At 34.2% G+C, this 24,847-nt stretch overlaps 1 protein-coding gene across 1 annotated transcript; it reads left to right on the forward strand.

The window, feature by feature from the left end:
* The first annotated feature begins 12,023 nt into the window (after positions 1 to 12,023).
* Positions 12,024 to 13,709, forward strand: LOC139504364 (E3 ubiquitin/ISG15 ligase TRIM25-like). The gene has a single exon (XM_071294438.1). It carries the CDS (start codon positions 12,024 to 12,026, stop codon positions 13,707 to 13,709), a length of 1,686 nt encoding a protein of 561 aa, XP_071150539.1.
* Positions 13,710 to 24,847: the final 11,138 nt, after the last annotated feature.

The following is a 24,847-nucleotide window of genomic DNA, read 5'->3' on the forward strand; positions in this document are numbered from 1 at the left end:
AATAGTTAAAAAGCCAAACAAATACAAAGTTGAAGAGCATTGAGGACCCAAAATTCCCAAAAGTTGTGCCAAATATGAACAAAATTGATTTGCTCAAATTTATACTTCAATTCTATTGATCCCAAGTACACTGCAGCAAAATGCTCATCAGCACCATTATTTCATAATGTTTATTTTTACTAAATTGCATTTGAAGCTTTCAATTGATAAACATGGACCAAAGAAACCAGGCTGGTACATGTAATTTTGTTCCCCACACGCGCGTTTCGTCTTCAAAGGACACTCTAAAGTGACGCTAAAAAAAGTGTACATTTTTGTAAAACACCAAATAAACACAAGGATGAAGGATTCCAAAGCTTTTTCGAAGAATTCAAAGTTTTGCTACCATTTCAATGAAAAATCATGTCAAAATGATACTGTGGATTAATCTGTTTTCGTGGATAATTAATTTCGTGGTTTTGCCGAAGTCTGCGTACAAGTCTATAGAAAATTTGTCATTCGTGGAACATTTAATTTCATAGTTCACCTGTACCCATGAAATCCACGAAAATTAGTATCCAAAGAATAATAATGTATCCACAATAATCTAACATCTAGACAAATGACATGTAAGTGGACTGTTCTTATTACATTTCCCACTCTTGAGATTTTAAAACTCCTCTGCATTGACCACGATTCAGATAATTTAGAGGTTGTCTTTAAGTTTTGGCGGGTTTTTTTTTCATTCTGAAATCCTTTCGGTGTCTGTTTTTCGTTATTTTGTGATAAAAGCTAACAGACTTGTGTTTGTTTACGAAACAGTGTACCCTCGTTGTAGATTATCGTGTTGTGAGTGTTTTCACGATTTGTTTTCTTTTGCGGCAGTATTCAACCAAACGAGTAGTAAGCATCCTGTAGTGGCGAGTACAGCTTACACCGTTTTATAAATCATTTGGTATAACTAATGTGTATTGTCTATATAGCTGGAATCCCGTTTGAACATTGACATTGAAGGTTTTATGCTTGTATGTCTATCTGGACTATGCATTGCTCGTGTTTGTTTGTTAATATGTATAATATTACGGATGAGTCGGGATTTGGTGGTCAGTGTTGTCCAATATTTAGGATGAGTCGGGTGTTTGTGATTAGCGTTGTCCAATATTTCCAAGGAGTCGGTTGTTGGTGGTTACTGTTGTCCAATATTTCGGAGGAGTCGGGTGTTGGTGGTTAGTGTTGTCCAATATTTCAGAGTCGTCGGATGTTTGTGATAAATGTCTAAAATATACAAGTAGTCGGATGTTGATGGTTAGCGTTGTCCAATATTTCCAAGGAGTCGGGTGTTGATGGTTAGTGTTGTCCAATATATCAGAGGAGTCGGATTTTGATGGTTAGTGTTGTCCAATATTTCAGAGTAGTGGGTTTTTGTGATTAGTGTTGTCCAATATATCCAAGGAGTCGGGTGTTGGTGGTTAGTGTTGTCCTATTTATCCAAGGAGTCGGGTGTTGATGGTTAGTGCTGTCCTATTTATCCAAGGAGTCGGTTGTTGATGGTTAGTGTTGTCCAATGTTTCAGAGTAGTCGGGTGTTTGTCATAAGTGTCTAAAATATACAAGTAGTCGGATGTTGTTGGTTAGTATTGTCCAATATTTCGGAGGAGTCGGGTTTTGATGGTTAGTGTTGTCCAATATATCAGAGGAGTCGGGTGTTGGTGGTTAGTGTTGTCCAATATTTCGGAGGAGTCGGGTGTTGAATTAGTCCGGCCGATCGGTGAAAAAATTGCTCAAATAATGAGGAAAGCACCAATTTTTGCATGATGGTACATTTTTGTGTACTGAGCAATATTAGCTATGGACCCACCCTCAAAATTCAATATGGCGGCTTATTTCAAGATGACCGCAGTAGGTTCTAAAATATTTTCCAGTATTGCACAAACCACAGTGGATTTGATGCTGGAAGCACAAAAATCAACATATTTGAATGACTTGGTGTACTTAGCAAGATTTTGTTTTGATCTATCTTTAAAATACAAAATGGCGGCTATTTTCAAAATGGCCGCCTTGAAAAATAAGCAAATATTCATTATTTAGAATTGACCTGAATATAAACATTTTATTGATGCATAGTGTCATTGAGTATCTGTTCCAGTTCTGTGCTTTTTGATTTTGCCTTGCTTGTCATTTCATACACAAAGTAGTAGCTTTCATAAAAAGCTGCACTATTGGTTGTCTTTGGTAACACATAAAAGCTGTGACTTGGGATTTATCTGCCTTAAGATATTATTTAATGCCTATCTTATTTCTTGGGTCGCAATATTTTGCAATTTGAGAAATTAAACTGAGAATTGAGAATCATTTAAACACATATCAGTGAAATGGAAGGAATTATGGACAACAAGGACAAGAAAATTGAAATGGCAAAAACTGAATCACTTGAGGATATGGAGAAACCCACAGTGGAAGACGCTTTAACAGAGGACAGCTCAGAAATGACTATTGAACAAATGTAACAAGAATTTTTAGCAGATAGAAAATCTAATGCTCAAAGAACAGCTGAGATTTACCGCAATATAAAACAGAGCGAAACGTGAATTGATACAATATGTGTAGGTCTCATTACGTTTCAAGCTCAACAGAAAGAGGCAATGAATATTAATAACGAACAGGTGAGAGCAATATCTCAGCAACTTCAGCACAGGATAGACCACAAGGCTAGTAATAATTGCTTGACGGAATTGATTGTCAGACCAATAAGATATTCTATGTTGTGGTGAGACGAATGGACAAGCTGACAACAACTGAGGAAGGAGACACAGTTCAGTTTAAAAGTGCATTTCAATAGCAGGGTACCTTCCAACAACTGGCATCTGTTGTAAATGAATTAGTGGACAATCGAAATAAAGAAGTTAAAATTCCTGCAAAGGCACATTATCTAAGCCAAAATTTGACCTTAGCCAGTACAACGCAAGTTTACCAAAAGTACACAACAAAATCCAAGCCTTGGGTCTTTCCCAAATTGTAGTTCGCATGAACCATCAACCGTGCCAACTCTGTTGAAGGTGTCTTCACCTTAAGTCAAAAATCCTATGTGAGGGCCATTTGCCCTGCATGAGACAGTTCAAATTATTCAATAACAATCTCTATTTAAGAACATTTACTATAAACCTCTAGTAATAATCAAGGATACCAGCAAAAGTCTTATGTGTCTTCTTACGCACACTTACCATCTACTATGATTCAATAATATTTTTTCAGAGCAACACACCATTACAGAAACAATTGGCTGCAAGTTGATTCTATCAAGTTTCTCCAATGCTGAATGCAGTTCCTACTTTCGGTATCATCCCCGTCGAGTCATTGGCAATACCACATTATCACTCCAGTTAAGACAACCTTTTCAGCTCCTGGAGCTCTAACAGGCTTCCCATAACAGCAAGCTGACTCCACTGACCGATACAGGAAAGGGCAAAGGAAACCGAAAGAGTGTGGCAACACTTTTTTTTCAGACTCCTCATTGGAGAGAGAATATACCCGATGGCAAGAAAATCTTGGTGCAAGGCACCGGAGCCGATGCCCACAGATCCCAAAAATGCAAAAACCCAATAGAAGAGGATCAATGACTTGGGAAGCGTTTTTTGAACGAACTGCCGGTAGATGACAATGGGAAAACAGAAAAAAAATGTGTGTAGGCCCCAGATTGCAAGGCCGATGTTGGCTTTGAGTACGCTCGCAAGTTAAACACAGATGATGATTCCAAGGCCTTAAAAAACATTCATTTGGAGCAGCGCTTAAGCAAGAAAGACGACCAAACCAGATTGGAACCGAAGTATTCCGTCAAGGATGTAAAAACAAAGATTCTTCAAGGCATGTAATAGAGAGGAACCCAGAAACATTCAACAAGGCATTAAAACAATTGAAAACCTTAATTGCAAACCAGATGGCGATAGATATGGATCAAAATAATGACCATCGACAAGTCTACTTTGCTGATGGCGCAGTATCTACGACCGATAAAGAAAACATGAGCAGTCCTTTGGATAATGAGGTGCATAACCTCACACAAATTGTCACAAAACTAGCTGATGTTATGCTTTCAACTAATCAGCATAACCGTGGATTTGCCGATCAATATAACTTCAGTTTTTCTGGTCAAATAATCATGGAAGATCACCAGTTCCATGGAAGATCACCTGATCAATATACACGTGGAAGATCTCATGAGCAATACAATCGCGGTAGATCGGCAGGTAGAAATACACCCAAGCTTAATGTCTATCGATGAGCAACCTACCCAATAAACTAGAGATCATGTAGTCCCTAAAGACAACGGTTAGTATCTCCACGGACAAACTCCAGAAATCCCGGTTATTCCAGACAACGGTCACCTTTACCAGGATACGGAGAAAATCAAAATGCAACCCCAACAATGGAGTCTTTAAACAGCAATGGGTCGGGCCAGTAGCCAAACACACGATTCCAAAGTCTATTGACCATTAAACATCACCTCATCACAAAATCGAACAAAGGCCCACGGCCTCGTCCGATATTGTCATCAGACGAACCATGTGAAAGAGCTTAGCAGTACGAGATACTATACATGACCAGAATGTGAGCATGATTGTGGACACTGCTGCAATGATAACATTGGTAAATGAGAAATTAATTCCGGCAGAAAATGGAGATTTGGAGAACGTAACGCTATGTGGTTTGGGTTAACAGCTTGTTATTGGGAAGATTATAAAGAACGACTCTCAACATTAATAGAGTAAACATATAATAGGATGTGTGCAAAGAGCCATTAACAGACGATTTTATACTTAGGCTAGATATTTTGGACACACTGAGCGCAGTGATAAACCTGAGTACTCCCACAATTACCATCAACATGTCATCAAGTGATAAATGCGGCAGTTGTTAACAGTGGAAACGAGATTTCAAGTTTGCATAAAACGAACCATCACAGTTCCGCCAAACTCAAAAATGACTGTTACCATTAAAACTAATAAAAGTGTTGACCAGGAATGCATTTAAGGACCATTCTCGCTGAATAGTTGCGAATTGGTTTCGCACGTAGTTGGAAAAGGAAATAGTTGCCCCTTAACAATTTTAAATGATGGCAATCGTCTAATCCGCCTCAAAAAGGTACACCTATTTATTACATAGAATAATTTGACGATGTAGTGGGTACGCCAGATGAAAACGCGATGAGTGACGTAAGACGTGGCATTGAAGAGAGACGAGACAAGGTGCCCTCTGTACTGCCTCAAAGTTCAGATGAGTTACCTACTATTCCACCACATTTAACCGACCTATATTAACGTCGTTTCAACCTATTTCATTCCAACCAATAAAACTGAAAGCGTTTAAAGAACAATTACAATAACATGTAACATATTGATTAACATTTTGAATTTCACTATTTGTCTTTGTATATGCAGCCATATTTGCAAATGTATGTGCAAGAAATAACCAAATTATTTGTTTTATATTTTATAATTAATTGATAACAAATTCAAGAACATGAAGTCCATTTTTAAAGAATCATTACTTTAATTTCCGAAGTTATATAGAATACCTTTAGGACAATCTTGATATTTATACCGTTTTTCCGCCATCTTGAAAATGGCAGCCATATTGGATTTTTCAGAGTGGGTCCATAGCTGAAATCAAAGGGTATATAACCAAGAACTACTATGCAAAGTTTCATGCTTTCCTCATCAAGTGAGCAATTCTGTTCTATATCTGCACCAATCGGCCGGACTAAATTATAGTGTTGTCCAATATATCAGAGAAGTCGGGTGTTGATGGTTAGTGTTGTCCAATATATCCAAGGAGTCGGGTGTTGATGGTTAGTGTTGTCCAAATTTCGGAGGAGTCAGGTGTTCGGTGGTTATTTTTATCCAATATTTAGAATTCGGTTGTTGGTGGTTAATGTTGTCCAATGTTTCGGAGGAATCGGGTATTGATGGTTATTGTTGTACTGTCCAATATTCCCTGTAATTAAGTCTTTCCACTTTTCTGAAGAAAGACCTATTGTATTTGTTCTGATTATTATTAAGGTCTTTCGCTTTTTTGTGGAAAGACCTATAATTGTATTTGTTCTCATTATTAGGTCTTTCCACTTTTCTGTGGAAAGACCTATTGTATTTGTTCTGATTATTAGGTCTTTCCACTTTTCTCTGGAAAGACCTATTGTATTTGTTCTGATTATTATTATTATTATTATTAGGTCTTTCCACTTTTCTGTGGAAAGACCTATTGCTTTTGTTCTGATTATCATTATTATTTTCTTCCGCTAAATTTTGTTCTCGCGTAACATTTTTGTTTTGCAATATGTCGCTAAGATATTTCTTACATAGTATCATACAGTTTATGCGCTTTTTATTTTCATACATTCTAAGCCAAACAATTTTCTTTGTAAGAGTTATCTCCCCGAACACTGTTTTCCTTGTGACTACATCTTCTCACTAACCGCAAAAGAAAGCGACAAATTTATTTTATAAAATTGCTCGTTTTAACATTCGCATGATTTGTCCTATTTTGACCGAAGCGATATGAAGACTCCATATGAGAGTTATTTCCCCTTATGCATGTGATATAAGAAATATGCATTTCTAACTGGTAAACCATAAGTGATAGAGACCTAGGGTCTTTTGATTTGAGGTCCTTGGTCCAAAAAAAATGAAAATTAGGTCAAGGTCAAAGGTCAAGGTCATATTCTAAATTTTGATTTTGGCCTATTTTCACTTACTTTCAAAAACTGTACAAGATATCGACAAAATATTTTTACTAAATTGTGACTTGCGACATGTAGTAACACATGAATTTTGGTTGAACAGGTACGTCGACCGTAAAAGGGAGTTTTCTCCCTTTTTATATTTAAAATTACATGTAAGGTGGTATTACTCAATTACCAAGTATCCCAGTATAATATAGACCTAGGGAAATATGATTAATGGTCCTTGGTGTATGACATTGAAATTGAGATCAAGGTCAAAGTTAAATTTGATGTTCTAGATTTTGACCTTTGCTTTAACTTCATATTTAAACACGATAAAGCCATTGGACTTTTTTATTAGGTTGCAATTTGCATGACCTTGAATTTGATGTAAAGTGTATTGAACAATATATTTTTGGAATCAGTGTCAAGTAAACTATCAAATAAAACCGAAAGTGATATATTCCAAACCGGAAGTAACAATTTATCTCTCTTATTTAGAAAAAAATGTATAGAAACCATATATTTTTGGAATCACTTTACAATAAGATATCTTTTGACGCTGGATATGATATTTCAAACTGAATTTTCATAGTTCTATATCAAAAATTGATCTCTATGAGTGGAAAGACCTTCAATTGTTCTCTGAACAAATGGTTTTGGTTTTTAATTATTTCTAAAAAAAAAATTCCACCACATCTTGAAATTTTTGTTTTGCAATATGTCGCTTAGATATTTCTTATATAGTATCGTACAGTTTATACGGTTTTAAATTACAACCTGCTAAGACGAAAAATTTTCTTTGTAAGAGTTTCCTCCCTATTCACTGTTTATCTAATGTATGCATCTCCTTCGTAGCAAAAAATGATATCAACTAAATTTCTTTTACAAATTGTTCGTTACATCCTAAGGAATTTTTGGCTGATTTAGATCAAAGCAATTCGATGAAATTTATAGGAGTTATCTCCCTTTACGAAATAAATTTGTCGGTTTGATTTTTTAACTCATAAACCGTTATAACCCTGGAATGTTTTTATTTGAGGTCCCTAGGTACTAACGTAGAAAATGAGGTCAAGGTCAAAGGTCAAGGTCAAATTCTAAATTTTGACTTTTGCTTATTTTTGCATTTTCTCAAACACTTTTAAAGATATGTATAAAAGAACAAGTGCAAAATGTTTACTTTATGATAATGAAGATGATAATGAAGATATGTTACATTTGGTCTGATACAATGTATTGGAATCTTATTGGAGTTAGTGCCCCTGAAATGTCTAATTATAAGGTTAATTGATAATTACTTAAAATTTGTTCATTATAAAGCCAAATGAGCTTTAACAAAAGGTTGGGTGACATATGACCTTGAAAAATGAAAACCGGAAGTGACCTTGAGAAAACCGGAAGTAGCCTTTTTTGCACTTTTTTCTTATAAAAGTACTCAGAATCTATATATTTTGTAATTTTGATACATTTTTTTATCACTTAGGACTAGAACTGACTTTTGATCAATTGACAGTGGCCAATTATCTCCTGGTTTTCAAAGAAAAGTATTATAAACTATATATTTTTGGAATAAGTGTGGAAAAAGCTATTATATGAGACTGGAAGAAAGATAATAAGTTAGCAATATCCTTTAACAAAATTAAGAATGGAAATGGGGAATGTGTCAAAGAGCTCGAGACAACAACCCGTCCAAATAAAAAACAACAGCAGAGGGTCACCAACAGGTCTTCAATGTAGCGAGAAATTCCCGCACCCGGAGGCGTCCTTCAGCTGGCCCCTAAACAAATATATACTAGTCCAGTGATAATGAACGCCATACTAATTTCCAAATTGTACACAAGAAACTAAAATTAGAATAATACAAGACTAACAAAGGCCAGAGGCTCCTGACTTGGGACAGGCGCAAAAATGCGGCGGGGTTAAACATCTTTGTGAGATCTCAACCCTCCCCCTTTACCTCTAACCAATGTAGTAAAGTAAACGCATAACAATACGCACATTAAAATTCAGTTCAAGAGAAATCCGAGTCTGATGTCAGAAGATGTAACCAAAGAAAATAAACAAAATGACAATAATACATAAATAACAACAGACTACTAGCAGTTAACTGACATGCCAGCTCCAGACTTCAACTAAACTGACTGAAAGATTATGATTTCATCATATGAACATCAGGCACAATCCTTCCCGTTAGGGGTTTAGTATCATACCATCATAACATATATGAGAAGAAAATAACCCGTGTCATGCCAACAACTGTATTTAGAATAAATGTGTTTAGTTCCGATGCAAAGACCTTATCAGTGACTCAATATTTACGCCAAAATATGCAATCTTTAATGACTTGACAACAGTATCGTAATTATATCCCTTCTTAATAAGTATATTCAAAGGTTTTGTAAGTTTCTGAGGTCTATACTGACACCTTTGTGCTTTATAAAGAATATTACCATAAAAAATTGGATGTGAAATACCTGAACGTATTAGAAGTCTGCATGTTGAGCTATATTTACGAATGATGTCTTTATACCGATGATAAAATTTAGTAAATGTTTTGACTAGTTTGTGATATCGAAAACCCTGGTGTAATAATTTTTCAGTAATACATAAATTTCTCTCGTTAAAATCTAAAACATTGTTATATACACGAGCGAATCGTACAAGTTGAGATATATAAACACAGTAAGATGGTGACAAGGGAACGTCACCATCTTAAAACGGATAATTAACGATAGGAAATGAAAAATCATCCCTTTTATCATAAATTTTAGTATTCAGCTTTCCATTAGTGATATAGATATCAAGATCGAGAAAAGGGCAGTGGTCATTGTTAGTATTAGCTTTATTTAAAGTAAGTTCAACAGGATAAATTTCATTAATATACATACTGAAGTCGTCATTATTGAGAGCCAAAATATCATCCAAATATCTAAAAGTATTATTAAATTTGTTTATCAGATGTTGTTTCGATGGGTCTTTGCTTATTTTTGTCATAAATTGTAACTCATAACAATACAAAAACAGGTCCGCAATAAGTGGTGCACAGTTAGTCCCCATTGGAATTCCGATAATCTGACGATATACGGAATCCACAAAGCGAACAAAAATGTTATCTAGTAAAAATTCAAGGGCATATATAGTATCAAAGCATGTCCAATTAACATAGTTTTTTTGTTTATTGCTACTAAAAAATGACCTAAAAGAGTTTGAACATATATATTCACATTCTGATTTTTTGAATGTCCATTTAATTAAGTGTGTGAATTTTTTCTTAATGAGAATGTGAGGCAATGTGGTATACAGGGTAGAAAAATCAAAACTTTGAACAGATTCAAAATCACCAATATAAGCATGCAATTTATCAAGTACTTCCAACGAGTTCTTGACACTCCAAAAGTAATTTATTCCACTATTTTCGAAGGCCTTATTTGAACAATTTATTATCAGGTTTTTAATTGTACCAAGTGTGCTGGTAAGAAGAATAGACAATTTAGTAGTTGAACAATGGCTTGAAGACGAAATAAATCTATATTTGTAAGGGGTTTTGTGTAGCTTCGGAAGCCAATACATAGTTGGGACTTTCATTGTATTTGGCTCTGCTTGTAAAGCGGTGCCTAAAAGTTTATGTTTGTTACAGATTTCGTTTTCTGAAAATGGAGTCAGTTGGAATGTTGGTGAATTCGTGATTTCCTTTTTCAGAACCTCAATGTAAAATTTACGTCAAACAATAATAATATTATTAGCAGCTTTATCTACCGGGACAAAAACAAATTCCTTGGCTAGTTCTTTTAGTTTATGTTTGATACGAGAAATAGGTTTATTGTTGTTATTGTTTATAGTAAAATGTTCTTTAAAATGTTGAATACGTATATCAACTATCTTCATTACTGAATTAAAAAAAGAGTCCAAAGATTTTTTGTCAGCTTTTTCCCGTTTTATCCATTTCATACAGTAAGTATGGAGTGAGTCGTGGATGATATTACGACACTCACAAGAAGTCAGCTTCCTGTTGAGACGAGTAGAGTTTTCTCCGTTTTCCAAAACATTTGCTTTCTCTTATCTTTATTTTCCAGCGTTCACCCTGTTTGAACCTTGATAAAGAAGGTTTGATGCCTCTATGTCTATTTGGACTTTACATTACCTATTTTCGTGTGTGTATTCTTCATTTTTCGGAGAGGTCGTGTGTTTGTAGTTAAAGTGGTCCAACATTTTGGAGGAGTCGGGTGTTATGGTTAGTGTTGTCGGAAAAGTCGGGTTTTGTTGTAAGTGTTCTCTGAGGAGTAACATGTTTGTAGTTAGTGTTGTCGGGGGAGTCAGGTGTTTGTTTTAAATCATGTCTGAAGAGTTGGATGTTGGTGTTTAGTGTTGTCAGAGGTGTGGGTGTGGGTTGTAATTGTTGTCGGAGGAGTCAGATATGGATTGTTACTGTCGATGTTGGAGTGGTGGTTATTGTTGATGGAGGAGAGTACCCAGCTACTTTTGCATAGGTACTATTTCTGTACCAAAAGTCTGTAGTACTTTTAATATTCAGTACTATTTTGTTGATTTAAAATTAGTTTAAAATCAAGGTATCTGTATTTTACAATACTTGATTTGTACTTGAAATTTAAGTACTGCAGATTTTTGGTTGCCCGGTTACATTTTTAGCATTTTGAAAGTTTGTCTTTTTCAAATATCATCATGTTAGGATGTTCAAACATGGAATACTGCTATCATTGTTGGTATTATTTTTGTACTAATATTTTAAGTACAAATCAAGAACTGGAAAATACAAGTATCTACATTTTACAATAATTCTAAAGTAAAAACAATAGTACTAAGTATTAAAATTAGTTTTCCAGTACTACATATTCTAAGTACAGAAATAATACCTATGCAAAAGTAGCTCTGTAGGATGTTAGTTGCTAGTGTAATCTGAAATGTAGGGTGTTGGCTGCTAGTGTTGTCAAAGGAGTGAAGTATTTATTGGTCGTGTTGTTCTTGATGTCACATAATTCTGATATTGATTTTAAGTGTTGTCAAAGGAGTCTAATGTTGATTGTAGTGTTATCGGAGTGGTCGAGTTTTGTGGTTTGTTTTGTCGCAAAATTCGGGTGCAGGTGGTTAGTATTGTCGGAGGGATTTGGTGTTATTTGTAAATGATGTCAGGGGATTCGGTCTTTGCATGAATCGGATGTTGGTGGTTACTGTTGTTTAATGAGTCGGTGTTGGTGGTTAGCGTTGTCGCAGCACTTATGTGTATTTAGTAAATGTTATCGGTGGCGTCGGTGTTATTGGTAAAAAATAAAAAAATATAAAAATATATTCTAATACGTATTTCAGGTATCACCATGGCTTCAAGTACAACTCTTTGTGGTCCATGTTCAGAGCGACATATAACCGAACCATCAGAATACTGGTGCGCGGAGTGTGAAGAGGCCATTTGTAATGACTGCCAAGAACATCATAGAGTGCTCAAAGCCACACGAAGTCACGAACTCGTACCAATTGACAAGTACAAATCTCTTCCGTCCTTCATTACTGATATACAGCAGTCGTGTACCAATCACAATGAAAAGTATCAACACTACTGTGTTGCACATGCGTTACCAATTTGTTTCAAATGCATAAAAGAACACCAGAGATGTAACGTCATTCCTCTTGACGAAGTCACCAGTAACGCTAAGACATCCGGCCAATTACAAGATTTAGAAACAAGACTGGTGGACTTATTACAGAACATTGATAGAATTGGAAAAGATCGAATGTCTAATTTGGCCAGGATCGAAGAAAGGAAGGAGATACATCTTGCAGAAATTAAACAAATCAGAAATCAAATTAACAAACATTTAGACAAACTAGAAAAAGACATAAAACAAGATCTAGAGAAAAAAGAGTGTCAATGTAAAAAGAATCTTCAGAAAGTTTTATCAGCAGTTAAAGAAAAGGAAAGCATGTTTACAGATTATCAGACCAATCTCAAAAGCATCACACAATATGCATCCAATCTTCAAACATTTCTAGTGATGAGAGATATTGAGATTAAAGTTTTAGAAAATGAACAGTACCTGCAATCGTTGATAGAAACTAAACAAATCGATCAGGTCGATCTGAATATCAAAGTAGATCCTGGGGTTATCAGTATCTCAAATAGTTTGAAGATGTTTGGATCAATAGATATACAAAAGACGTCGAGTAGGATGAGATTAATCAGAGCGAATGACAACCAAGCACAGCTGCAAGTTACACCACCGAGGACCATAAATGATTTAAAGTTAATTCTACAAAAGAAAATTACGACAAATGGGGAGATTATTAGGGGTTGTTGTATATCAGTAAATGGCGAATATTTCTTCACTGATCATTCTTCAAGAAAAACGCTTTCTGTCATTGAATCAGATGGTACATTGAAATACAACATGTTGCTTGGTTATAGTTCTGGGTTTGACACAACAATAATCGATGCAAAAACTATCGCAATCACAACTGGAGATTCGAATCAGCGCAAAGGAATTGACATAATAAACACCGAGGGCCGAAAGAAAATTAAGTTCATCCCCCTTCCTGGTTGTTCATATAAAATCACATGTGATCATGACTTACTGTTTGTCTGTGTTGAAGGACTTGGTATTTACAAAGTAAACACTATAGATTATACTATATCTCTCGTGATCAGTTGTAAGTTAACGTGGGGATCCAGCGTATCTGTATTCAACGACAAGATATATTATGCTAACCACTGTGATGACAGTGTAGTTTGTTGTGATCGTAATGGGTCACGTGTTTGGACTTTTAAAGATACTTTGGTTTTGACATTTCCTAGCGGCATCACTGTAGATAATGATGGAAACGTGTTTGTTGTCGGCGAGACGACATCAAATTTGGTTCTTATATCAAACGATGGAAAACACCACAAACAAATACTGACTGAAGAAGATGGTCTTCGTAAACCGTCAGCCATTTTCTTTGATAAACAGACCAGGAAAATTCTCCTTGCGAACAAAAAAGAAACTGCTTTCCTTTACAGTGTTGCTTAAAATGATTGACATTATATGACAATTCGCCTGATACTTCGTTGATCGACATAGCATATATATCCCAGTGAAAAAATTTCCTATAAATATCTGAAGAAACATAAAAGTTAACAAAACTAAAGTTTATAGATAAATAAAATCAAGCATATTTTCCAATATCTTATCAAAGATTGAAAGGGAAGAAAGGAATATCACTAGTTTTCATATAAATTCTCACATGTAACACAATATTTAGATATATCATTCAAAGTTAAGAATATGTTTATAACTAAAGTTACAGTCCTTGAAATTTTTTGAATTATTCGATTTATAAAACATTTGAGATAGTGTGTATAATCATATATCAAAATACATATTTCATAGTTTTATAAAAAAACGGCATGGACTTTTTATGACCTTTACAATCAATCTATCTCTCTTATCCCTAGATAGCAAATGCGTGTATGACAGTTTTTTGTATCTAAATTTTTCTATTAAATTGGTGTAGGACAAACTACAAAAACTCATCAAACATACAAGACTTATAACAAACCAGAAAAAAAGAAGGCGGAAATAAGAGAAATTTGAGGCGCATTGAATATTTTAAAAAAATTCTGAGTGATGCCGTCTTTGACTGGGATTGTAAAAATATAAATCATTTCAAAAGAGGGACGAAAGATACCAAAGGGACAGTCAAACTCATAAATCTTAAATAAACTGACAATGCCATGGCTAAAAATGAAAAAAGACAAACAGACAAACAATTGTACACATGACTCAACAAAGAAAACTAAAGAATACACGAACTCCACCAAAAACTAGGGGTGATCTTAGGTGCTCCGGAAGGGTAAGCAGATCCTGCTCCACAAACTGCGTTGATAACAGTATTTATCAAAGGTACAAGGCTTGTAATTTTATACACCAGACGCGCGTTTCGTCTTCATAAGTCTCATCACTTAGATCAACAAATTAAAAAGCCAAAAAAAAATAAAGTTGAAATGAACTGAGGACCAAAAATTATAGGACTGCGGTAATATATGCCTGGGATAGGAAAATCATTAGTATTCCGAAAGATACATACTTTTGTGGAAACATTAATTTATAAAAAAAAAAAAAAAAGAGAGAGACCAGAATTGCATTCTCTGAGTTTGTGATAACCTGTCTATGACAAACCCAAATATTTTACCTTTTAGCCTGTATTGGTGACATGTCATATAAGGCTCCAACAGATCTTATTTGGACAAATATGCTTAAATGTATATTCATAAGGCCTAGTTCACTTGAGATAGAAATGGAAGGCTAGGTTGAACAATTCATGTTTGGCATATACTCGTTCGAATAATCATACACATTGTTTAGTTTCAACAAATATCGGCATCGCGTAAAAAACAACCACAAGACTACCACTTTATTACCTTGTCAACGGGACAAAAGCATCCGCGATGTAGTTTCAATCAGAATACATGTAGCTAAAAGAGGGACGAAAGATACCAAAGGACAGTCAAACTCATAAATCTAAAACAAACTGACAACGCCATGGCTAAAAATAAAAAAAGACAAACAGAAAAACAATAGTACACATGACACAACATAGAAAACTAAAGAATAAACAACACGAACCCCACAAAAAAATAGGGGTGATCTCAGGTGCTCCGGAAGGGTAAGCAGATCCTGCTCCACATGTGGCACCCGTCGTGTTGCTTATGTGATTACAAATCCGGTAAATAGTCTAATTCGGTAGGTCACATTCATGAAAGGGAAGAAGGGGGTTGTAGTTACGACGTAAGGAACATATCCGATATCATTTGTGAAACGGTTATTCCATAACGGTCAACCAACTCGTGATGGCGTCCGTAAAATTTACGAAGGGATGATTTCAACTGCACCATTTGGAACTCTTGGTTTAATAGCTTCCTTGATAAAGAAATACAACAATACATCTGGTTATTTTCAGTATGAGAAATATCGGTCACTATGAGTGTATATAGCAGTTATGTAAGAGCATCAGCGGCTGAAGAAAGTAGTTGGACCGTAATCAGTAGTACTTAAAAAAAATTAAAAAAGAAGAATCTAAATTGATGAAAAATATGTAAGATGTAGTTCGTCAGTTAATGTAAATTGTTGAAATAACAAAGAAAAATCAAATTATTAAAATATGTAGTTATGCCGAGTCATCTGATGACGGTAAGTTTTCCAATTAATCTTTGTTTGAAAGCTAGGCTTAAGTCACTTGTAGGTATCACCGGTCTACTATTGTTTTATTTATATTAAAGTTTGCAGCACAATATAATTCAGTAATCAGCTATTGCTAGATGGCCCGAGAACACAATTATTTCGTAGTGCATTTCTTTTAGACCACATATTCAAATTTAAAAAATCGCACCTACTCTTTCTCAAAAAGATTTTGACAGTGTAGTGTACTACCAGTGAGACAAATAATATCAAAATTATAGAAACTTCTACCAGCTCTAACTCAAAATATTGACAATTCTGTGTTAAGGGGGTGTAAAATACAGTTTGACAGCTTAAAACGTGATAAAATTTGACCTTTTTGAACTGTACCAAATCACTACTTAACATTAAGATTCAGCACCCAAATCTTTTTAACATGTAATTACATCCCCCTTCTTAATATTTCATGCATTTAATATCAAGACATAATTTGGGAAAGTGTATCAAATAAAACATGCAAGTTTTACACTGTTTACACTAGGGACTATATTCGTAGACAACAAAAACCAAAGGACGATAACTGTGTCCTTGGACCAGACTACATTCTTTTTAGCTTCACTAAATATAAGTTACCAACAATTTTTGTTATTATTTATTACGAGTCTCTAGTTTTCGATTACACAAGAGAGGTGATAAACGTCAATTAGATATTAAAACTTATAAGTCGGAAACAAACCGAAAATGCCATAGCAGAAAAACCTGAAAAGTTAACGTGACCAGCAAAAATTTAATGAATATATTGATCAGGTATCAAAAGCTGCACAGCAGTCTGTAGGAATATAGAGATCAAACTGAATGTAATTTTAGAAAGTGTCGCATTATATGATTAAACTAAATGAATAATACGAGATGTTCTGTAAATTTTATGAAACAGTATAAAAACAACAAAATATTATAAAGATATATCGTATGCAATGTAATCATTTAGATGAGAACATAGGAATTTCATCTTTGAACTATATGAAACAAACAGTTAATTAAGTACTGAAAATAATTGATGCGACAACAATTTGATCTCGTAATGCATAGCAAAATGTCAACATGGTCAAGGAATAGTTCAATAGAAGTATTTTGTATCGTAACTATCATAGCGTCCAAAAACTGAAATATAAAGATTTAATGTGTTTTGTTTTTAATGATACTTGGTATACATCATGTGACCTACAGGAAAAACGGTAGTATTTGATTTTCCCAGCATTAGGTTGGCCTTTTGAGTACCCAAGGCAGGTGAAGGAAGTCAAATTAGGAGCGCTGTGATTAGATGTAAGGGTACAATATATTTTAAAATTGAGAATGGAAATGGGGAATGTGTCAAAGAGACAACAACCCGACCATAGAAAAAAACAACAGCAGAAGGTCACCAACCGGTCTTCAATGTAGCGAGAAATTCCCGCACCCGGAGGCGTCCTTCAACTGGCCCCTAAACAAATATATACTAGTTCAGTGATAATGAACGCCATACTAATTTCCAAATTGTACACAAGAAACTAAAATTTAAATAATACAAGACTAACAAAGGCCAGAGGCTCCTGACTTGGGACAGGCGCAAAAATGCGGCGGGGTTAAACATGTTTGTGAGATCTCAACCCTCCCCCTATACCTCTAGCCAATGTAGAAAAGTAAATGCATAACAATACGCACATTAAAATTCAGTTCAAGAGAAGTCCGAGTCTGATGTCAGAAGATGTAACCAAAGAAAATAAACAAAATGACAATAATACATAAATAACAACATACTACTAGCAGTTAACTGACATGCCAGCTCCAGACTTCAATTAAACTGACTGAAAGATTATGATTTCATCATATGAACATCAGGCACAATCCTTTCCGTTAGGGGTTTAGTATCATACCATCATAACATATATGAGAAAACATAACCCGTGTCATGCCAACAACTGGTTTTTGAATAAATGTGTTTAGTTCCGATGCAAAAACCCTATAAGTGAATCAATATTAACGCCAAAATATGCAATCTTTAATGACCTGACAACAGTATCGTAACTATATCCCTTCTCAATAAGTCTATTCAAAGGTTTTGTTAGTTTATGAGGTGAATACTGACACCTTTGTGCTTTATAAAGAATATTTCCATAAAAAATTGGATGTGAAATACCTGAACGTATAAGAAGTCTGCATGTTGAGCTATATTTACGAATGATGTCCTTATACCGATGATAAAATTTAGTAAATGTTTTGACTAGTTTGTGATATCGAAAACCCTGGTGTAATAATTTTTCAGTAATACATAAATTTCTCTCGTTAAAATCTTAAACATTTTTACATACACGAGCGAATCGTACAAATTGAGATATATAAACACCATAAGATGGTGACAAGGGAACGTCACCATCTAAAAATGGATAATTATCGATAGGAAATGAAAAATCATCTTTCTTATCATAAACTTTTATATTAAGTTTTCCGTTAATGATGTAGATATCAAGATCGAGGAAAGGGCAGTGGTCATTGTTAGTATTAGTTTTATTTAAAGTAAGTTCAACAGGATAAATTTCTTTAATATACATACTGAAGTCGTCATTATTGAGAGTCAAAATATCATCCAAATATCTAAAAGTATTATTAAATTTGTTTATCAGATGTTGTTTCGATGGGTCTTTGCTTATTTTTGTCATCAATTGTAACTCATAGCAATACAAAAACACGTCCGCAATAAGTGGTCCACAGTTAGTCCCAATTGGAATTCCGATAATCTGACGATATACGGAATCCCCAAAGCGAACAAAAATGTTATCTAGTAAAAATTTAATTAGGTGTGTGAATTTTTTCTTAATGAGAATGTGAGGCAATGTGGTATACAGGGTAGAAAAATCAAAACTTTGAACAGATTTAAAATCACCAATATAAGCATGCAATTTATCAAGTACTTCCAACGAGTTCTTGACACTCCAAAAGTAATTAATTCCACTATTTTCGAAGGCCTTATTTGAACAATTTATTATCAGGTTTTGTATTTATCTATGAATAACTGCAGTGTGTATATTTACAATATAAATTTTGAAACCTATTGAAATATTTTCTATAGAGTTATTCGAAAAGACTTGCAAAGTTTCATAAATTTGGTGCAAAATGACGGTGGGCATGGATATCATAAACAAGCTCCGTTTGAAGTTGGTCACGATAATATTTGGCTTTAATTTTTAAAACACAATAATAAAGTACTAACACAACGTATAACTGTTTTATCCAGGTTTTTATCTTAAAAAGTGGTAAATTTAGAAAATGTTAATATTGTCGCCTATGGCAAAATAAATAGTACCGTTTTCCCTATACTGAAGATAGCAATCAAAGTCACTCAGACTTCAATTCTTTTATACTATTTTGAAGCTTTTGATTAATACATTTGATTTTTATCACAAAGAATAGAAATTTTTCACTGAGACCAATACTGTGTTGAGAAAAGTGCTGAGTCATCATGATTGGTCAACCTGATTGGTAATGATATAAAACTTTATTCTAGGATGTCAATACTAACTATATTGTGTAAAATGCACCATATTATAGTTCTTTTGTATTTAATTTCACCTTTCGCAATGATTTTTTCAATTGGAAACACCAGAATTCAAGTCGCGACAAATATTTTTTACTGAAATGTTTGCCTTTTTTGCTGCGTAATTCCCTAAATGTATCACTTGGGTATTTCTGTAAACATAATCTATTAAAATCGGAAATTGTCTGGTTTAGTTTGTACTGTTGATACAAATAGGCAATATTTGGTCACATTGGAAGCATTTTTAGTGTTATAATTGTTCATCTAAGAAAAAAGAGACTTGAGGCTAAATTTACATAGAATTTATACTCTCCTGTGTACAGAATTGTTCACATTCTTCATAATTCATGCAGCAAATATTTCAAAAGTGCTTCATTTTGTAGTTTCTTTCTTTTATTATATCAGACATAAATAATTTTTCATTTCCTACTGTTTAAAAGGACTTTTGTTGGAAATAAATACTCCCAAGGAACATAATTCAGCTTTTTCATTGATTAATACAGGCAACAAAGGCAACTTTACAGCTGAGTATTTTGCATATCTAATGTTTAAAGTGTCTAATATCTTTGTTTTCATCATCTTAAGACAGAATAATAGATTTTATAACAAGCTCTGACATTTTAACCACAATATGGCATATACTAAAGCATGGAATGGAGATTAGTATGAAAAATATTGAATTTGTGCATTTGTTGTAAATTTTTGATAAGATGAATACAAATTCAATGGAACTGTCCATTTTATCTGTTTAAATGGAACAATTCATCATTCTTTTTAAATAAGATAAGATATGATTGGATACAGGTTGTTTATTTAGGCTTTTCTGAAAGAAGTAGAGAATGAGGTAAACCAGCATGTAGGGTTGGGGACATAAAATGATCGATGTTTCTTTAAGTACTGGGAACATACAAGTATTTATTTTAGCCAAGGTTTTGACAATAGCCCAGTATTGCATTAATAATGTCATAAGAATTCTTTATATCTTTATGTCACAGTATAGGGAAAACGGTAGTATTTGATTTTCTCAGCATTAGGTTGACCTTTTGTGTACCCAAGGCAGGTGAAGGAAGTCAAATTAGGAGCGCTGTGATTGGATGTAAGGGTACAATATATTTTTTATTTATCTATGAATAACTGCAGTGTGTATATTTACAACATAAATTTTGAAACCTATTGAAATATTTTCTAGAGAGTTATTCGAAAAGACTTGCAAAGTTTCATAAATTTGGTGCAAAATGACGGTGGGCATGGATATCATAAACAAGCTCCGTTGGAAGTTGGTCATGATACTATTTGGCTTTAATTTTTAAAATACAATAATAAAGTACTAACACAACATATAACTGTTTTATCCAGGTTTTCATCTTAAAAAGTGGTAAATTTAGAAAATGTTAATATTGTCGCCTATGGCAGAATAAATAGTACCGTTTTCCCTACACTTAGCCTCAGCACTTAGCAGATATCACGTGATATTTTTCTTCCTTGTTATGATGGCTGACATTTATTTTTAGAATTGGTTCAGGTAAGATTACGGATTCAATAATAGTGTATACACATTTTAGCCAAATAGCTCTTGTAAGAAAATTTGTTGTACAATCTCTTTTCCTAATCTAGATATAGGACATAAATTCCTTTCAAAAGGTTTCTAATGATTGGTTTGTATAAAATCATAATCATGTATACTCTTGTATTGGCCATTGTAATAGAAATGACACAAAATACAGATTTGAATTGAGAAAATCGTAACATGTATAAAATTATGAGATTTTTGTACATGAACCAACTGTTACAGTCTTGAATTCTCGATAATGTCGATAAAATATGCTATACGGGCAAGGTAAGACAAGTTTTCGATCATATTATACTAAACTAATTAAGTATTGCACCATTTTTTTATGTTTTGATGTCGCAGGAGTGGTGTATTGGTGGTTAGTGTTGTCGGAGGAGTCGTGTTTTGGTTGTTAGTGTTGTCGCAGGAGTCGTGTTTTTTGGTAGTTAGTGTTGTCAGAGGAGTCGCTTGTCGGTTGTAAGTAAAGTCGTAGGAGTAGTGTGTTGGTGTTTAGTGTTGTCGCGGGAGTCGTTTTATTGTGATTAGTGTTGTGGCAAGAGTTCAGTGTTAGTGGTTATTATTGCTGGAAACGTTCGGTGTCGGTGGTAACTTTTGTTGTGGAGTCGTGTGTTTGTAGTTAGTGTTGTTGGAGAAGTACGGTGTTGGTGGTAAATGATGTCTTATATTTCGGAGGTGTCGGGTGATCTGAGCGAAAAAATATAACAATGATATGTTGTGAATAAACAAATATCTTAAACTTAATTACAGGTATCACCATGGCTACTAGTACAACTCTTTGTGGTCCATGTTCAGAGAGATATATAACCAAACCATTGCTCGGAATGTGAAAAAGCCATTTTTGAAGACTGCAAAAAAAATCATAAAGTACTCAAAGCAACACGAAGTCACGAATTCATACCAGTTGCCAAGTACATCCTTCATTACCGATATACAGCAGTCATGTTATTACAATAAAAAAAAATCTGCGTTGCGCATGCATTAAGGAACACCAGAAATGTAACGTCATACCTCTTGACGAAGTCACTAATAACGCTAAGACATCCGGGCAATTAGAAGATTTAGAAACAAGACTGATGGACTTATTACAGAACATTGATAGAATAAAGAGGGACCGAAAAGCTAATTTAGCCAGCATTGAAGAAAAAATGGACCTTCTTCTTTCAGAAATTCAACAAATAAGATATCAAACTAACAAACATTTAGACAAGCTTGAAAAAGAAATAAAACAAGAGCTTGGGAAAATAGAATGTCAATGTAAGAATAATATTCGGAATATTCTATCGTCTGTTGAAGAAAAGGAAAACTTAATAACAGAATATCAGACCAATCTTCAAAGCACAATACAACATGCTTCAGATCTTCAAACATTTCTAGTGATGAGAGATATTGAAGTGAAGGTTTTTGAAAATGAAGAATATCTGCAGTCGTTAATAGAAACCAATCAAATCGAGGAGTTCGATTTTGTAATTAAAGTAGATCCAAGGGTGGTTAGTATCTCAAATAGTTTGGAGAATTTCGGATCAGTAGAAATAAAAACGCGGCCGAGTTGCATTCGTTTAATCAGAGCGAAAGCCAAACAAGCACAGTTACAAGTTAAACCAACGAAGACCATTAACAATTTAAATTTGATTCTTCAGAAGAAAATAACAACAAAAGGTGAAAATATAAGGGGTTGTTGCATGTCAGTAAATGGTGATTACTTTTTCACTGATCATTACTATGAAAAAAACGCGCTTTCTGTCTTTGAATCGGATGGTACATTCAAATACGAGATAATGCTTGATCCTAGTTATGGGTTTGACATACTAGTAACCTTAATCGATAAGAAAACATGTGATATTACATCCGAAGCATCCCGTAAGCACCTCGGAATCGACATAATCTATACTATTAAACGAGAAGACCTCATTTTTGGTGTCGCTTCTCTTCTTTCCACAATAAATTAATCAACACGCCGCTGTGTCCTATAGGTACAGTGCATAGTCGCATTTGTCATCCATTCATATGATTATTCAGATTGAGTTATTTTAGGAGAAAAACGAGAAAAAAGGCATCCGGGTATGGTCCCGTCATTGTACGAAATTTTAAGTCAGATTAGACTTCCGGTTTGCGTTTTTCTGTATATACTTTGAACATACATATACTACGAATAAAGTGTATTTTCAGAATTTTATCTGCTATCATTTTAAAGTTTACTATCCATGGCAGTCACAGAGTTTATTAAATAGAGAGGGTCTGTATACTATATCAATGATCACCATGGATCGATTAGTAAACTTAAAATTGAAAGTAAATACGCTTTATTTATATAGTAATGAATGTTCATAATATACAGATAAACGCTAAAATTATTCATGTGAATTTTTGATACTTTTTCTGAAATTCTCCAGTCATTAAATCTTTTACAAAATTCATTGATTACAAAAAAAAAGAAGATGTGGCATATGATTGCCATGTTGAGACAACTCTCCACAAGAGACCAAAATGACACAGAAATTAACAATTATAGGTTACCGTACGGCCTTCAACAAAGAGCAAAGCCCATACCGCATACTCAGCTTCAAAAGGCCCCGAAATGACAATGTGAAACAATGCAAACGAGAAAACTAGCGGCCTTATTTATGGTCCGAGAACACAATTATTTCGTAGTGCATTTCTTTTAGAACATAAATGAAAATAAAAAAAATCCCACCTGCGCTTTCTCAAAGAAACTTTTACAGTGTGTTGTACAACTTTTGGGACAAATTATATCAAAATTATAGAAAACTTCATCGGCTCTAACTCAAAATATTGACAATTGTATGTTTAGGGCGTCTTGAAATCTTTTGACAGCTTCCGAAGTGCTAATTTTAAACCTTTTTCAGCTGGACCAAATCACTACTTTCCTTTAAAATTCTGGACCCAAATTTTTTTACAGTGTAATTTTATCCCCGTACTTGCAATTTGAGGCATTAAACATGGAGAAATAAATTTGAAAGGGGTATAAAAATTAATGGCAAGTAACCCACTGTCAACACTAGGGACTATCGAAAATCAAGGGACGACAATGGTGGTCTCGGACCTTATGTACAAAAAATGAACGAAAAACAAATATGTAACACATAAACAAACGACAACCACTGAATTACAGGCTCCTTACTTAAATAAATGTTAATAACATACTAAATGTATGTTCATATTGAAATTGATAGAAAACCCAAAATTGTGAACTTTGGAAAAAAAGGTGGAGGGTGAAAAAAAAAAACATTTTCCTGTCCCCAATAACCTATGACTTATGATACTTTTGCTGAAATTCTCCAGTCATTCTGTATTTAACAAAATTCTTCCAACAACACTTTACATACTGATACTTTAAACTACGCTCTGAATGCCCGCGATTTCGCGGGTGTGTTCTAGTAGACACCGATTACAGAATGGAAAATAAAATTTATCAAACTTCCTGCTTGCCACTGGGGAATCACATGTGATCAAGACTCATATTTTTCTGTCTTGAAGGACGTGGTATATTTAAGGTAAACATTGAAAATTATACAATGTCTCACGTGATCAGTTGTAACTTACCGGGAAGTTCCTATGTATCTGTATTCGACAACAAGATATATTACACTAACCACGATGATAACAGTGTAGTTTGTCATGACCATACTGGATCACTTGTTTGGACTTTTAAATATACTTCAGCGTTGCTACTTCCTAGAGGCATCACTGTTGATAATGACGGTCACGTGTTTGTTGTCGGAGAGGAATCGTCGAATGTGGTCATTATATCAAACGATGGAAAATACCACAGGCAAATTCTAACAGACAAAGATTGTCTTTGTGGTCCGTCAGCTATTTTTTTTGAAAAAC

Source organism: Mytilus edulis, chromosome 14, assembly GCF_963676685.1.
Source record: "Mytilus edulis chromosome 14, xbMytEdul2.2, whole genome shotgun sequence".
Lineage (NCBI taxonomy): Eukaryota > Metazoa > Mollusca > Bivalvia > Mytilida > Mytilidae > Mytilus > Mytilus edulis.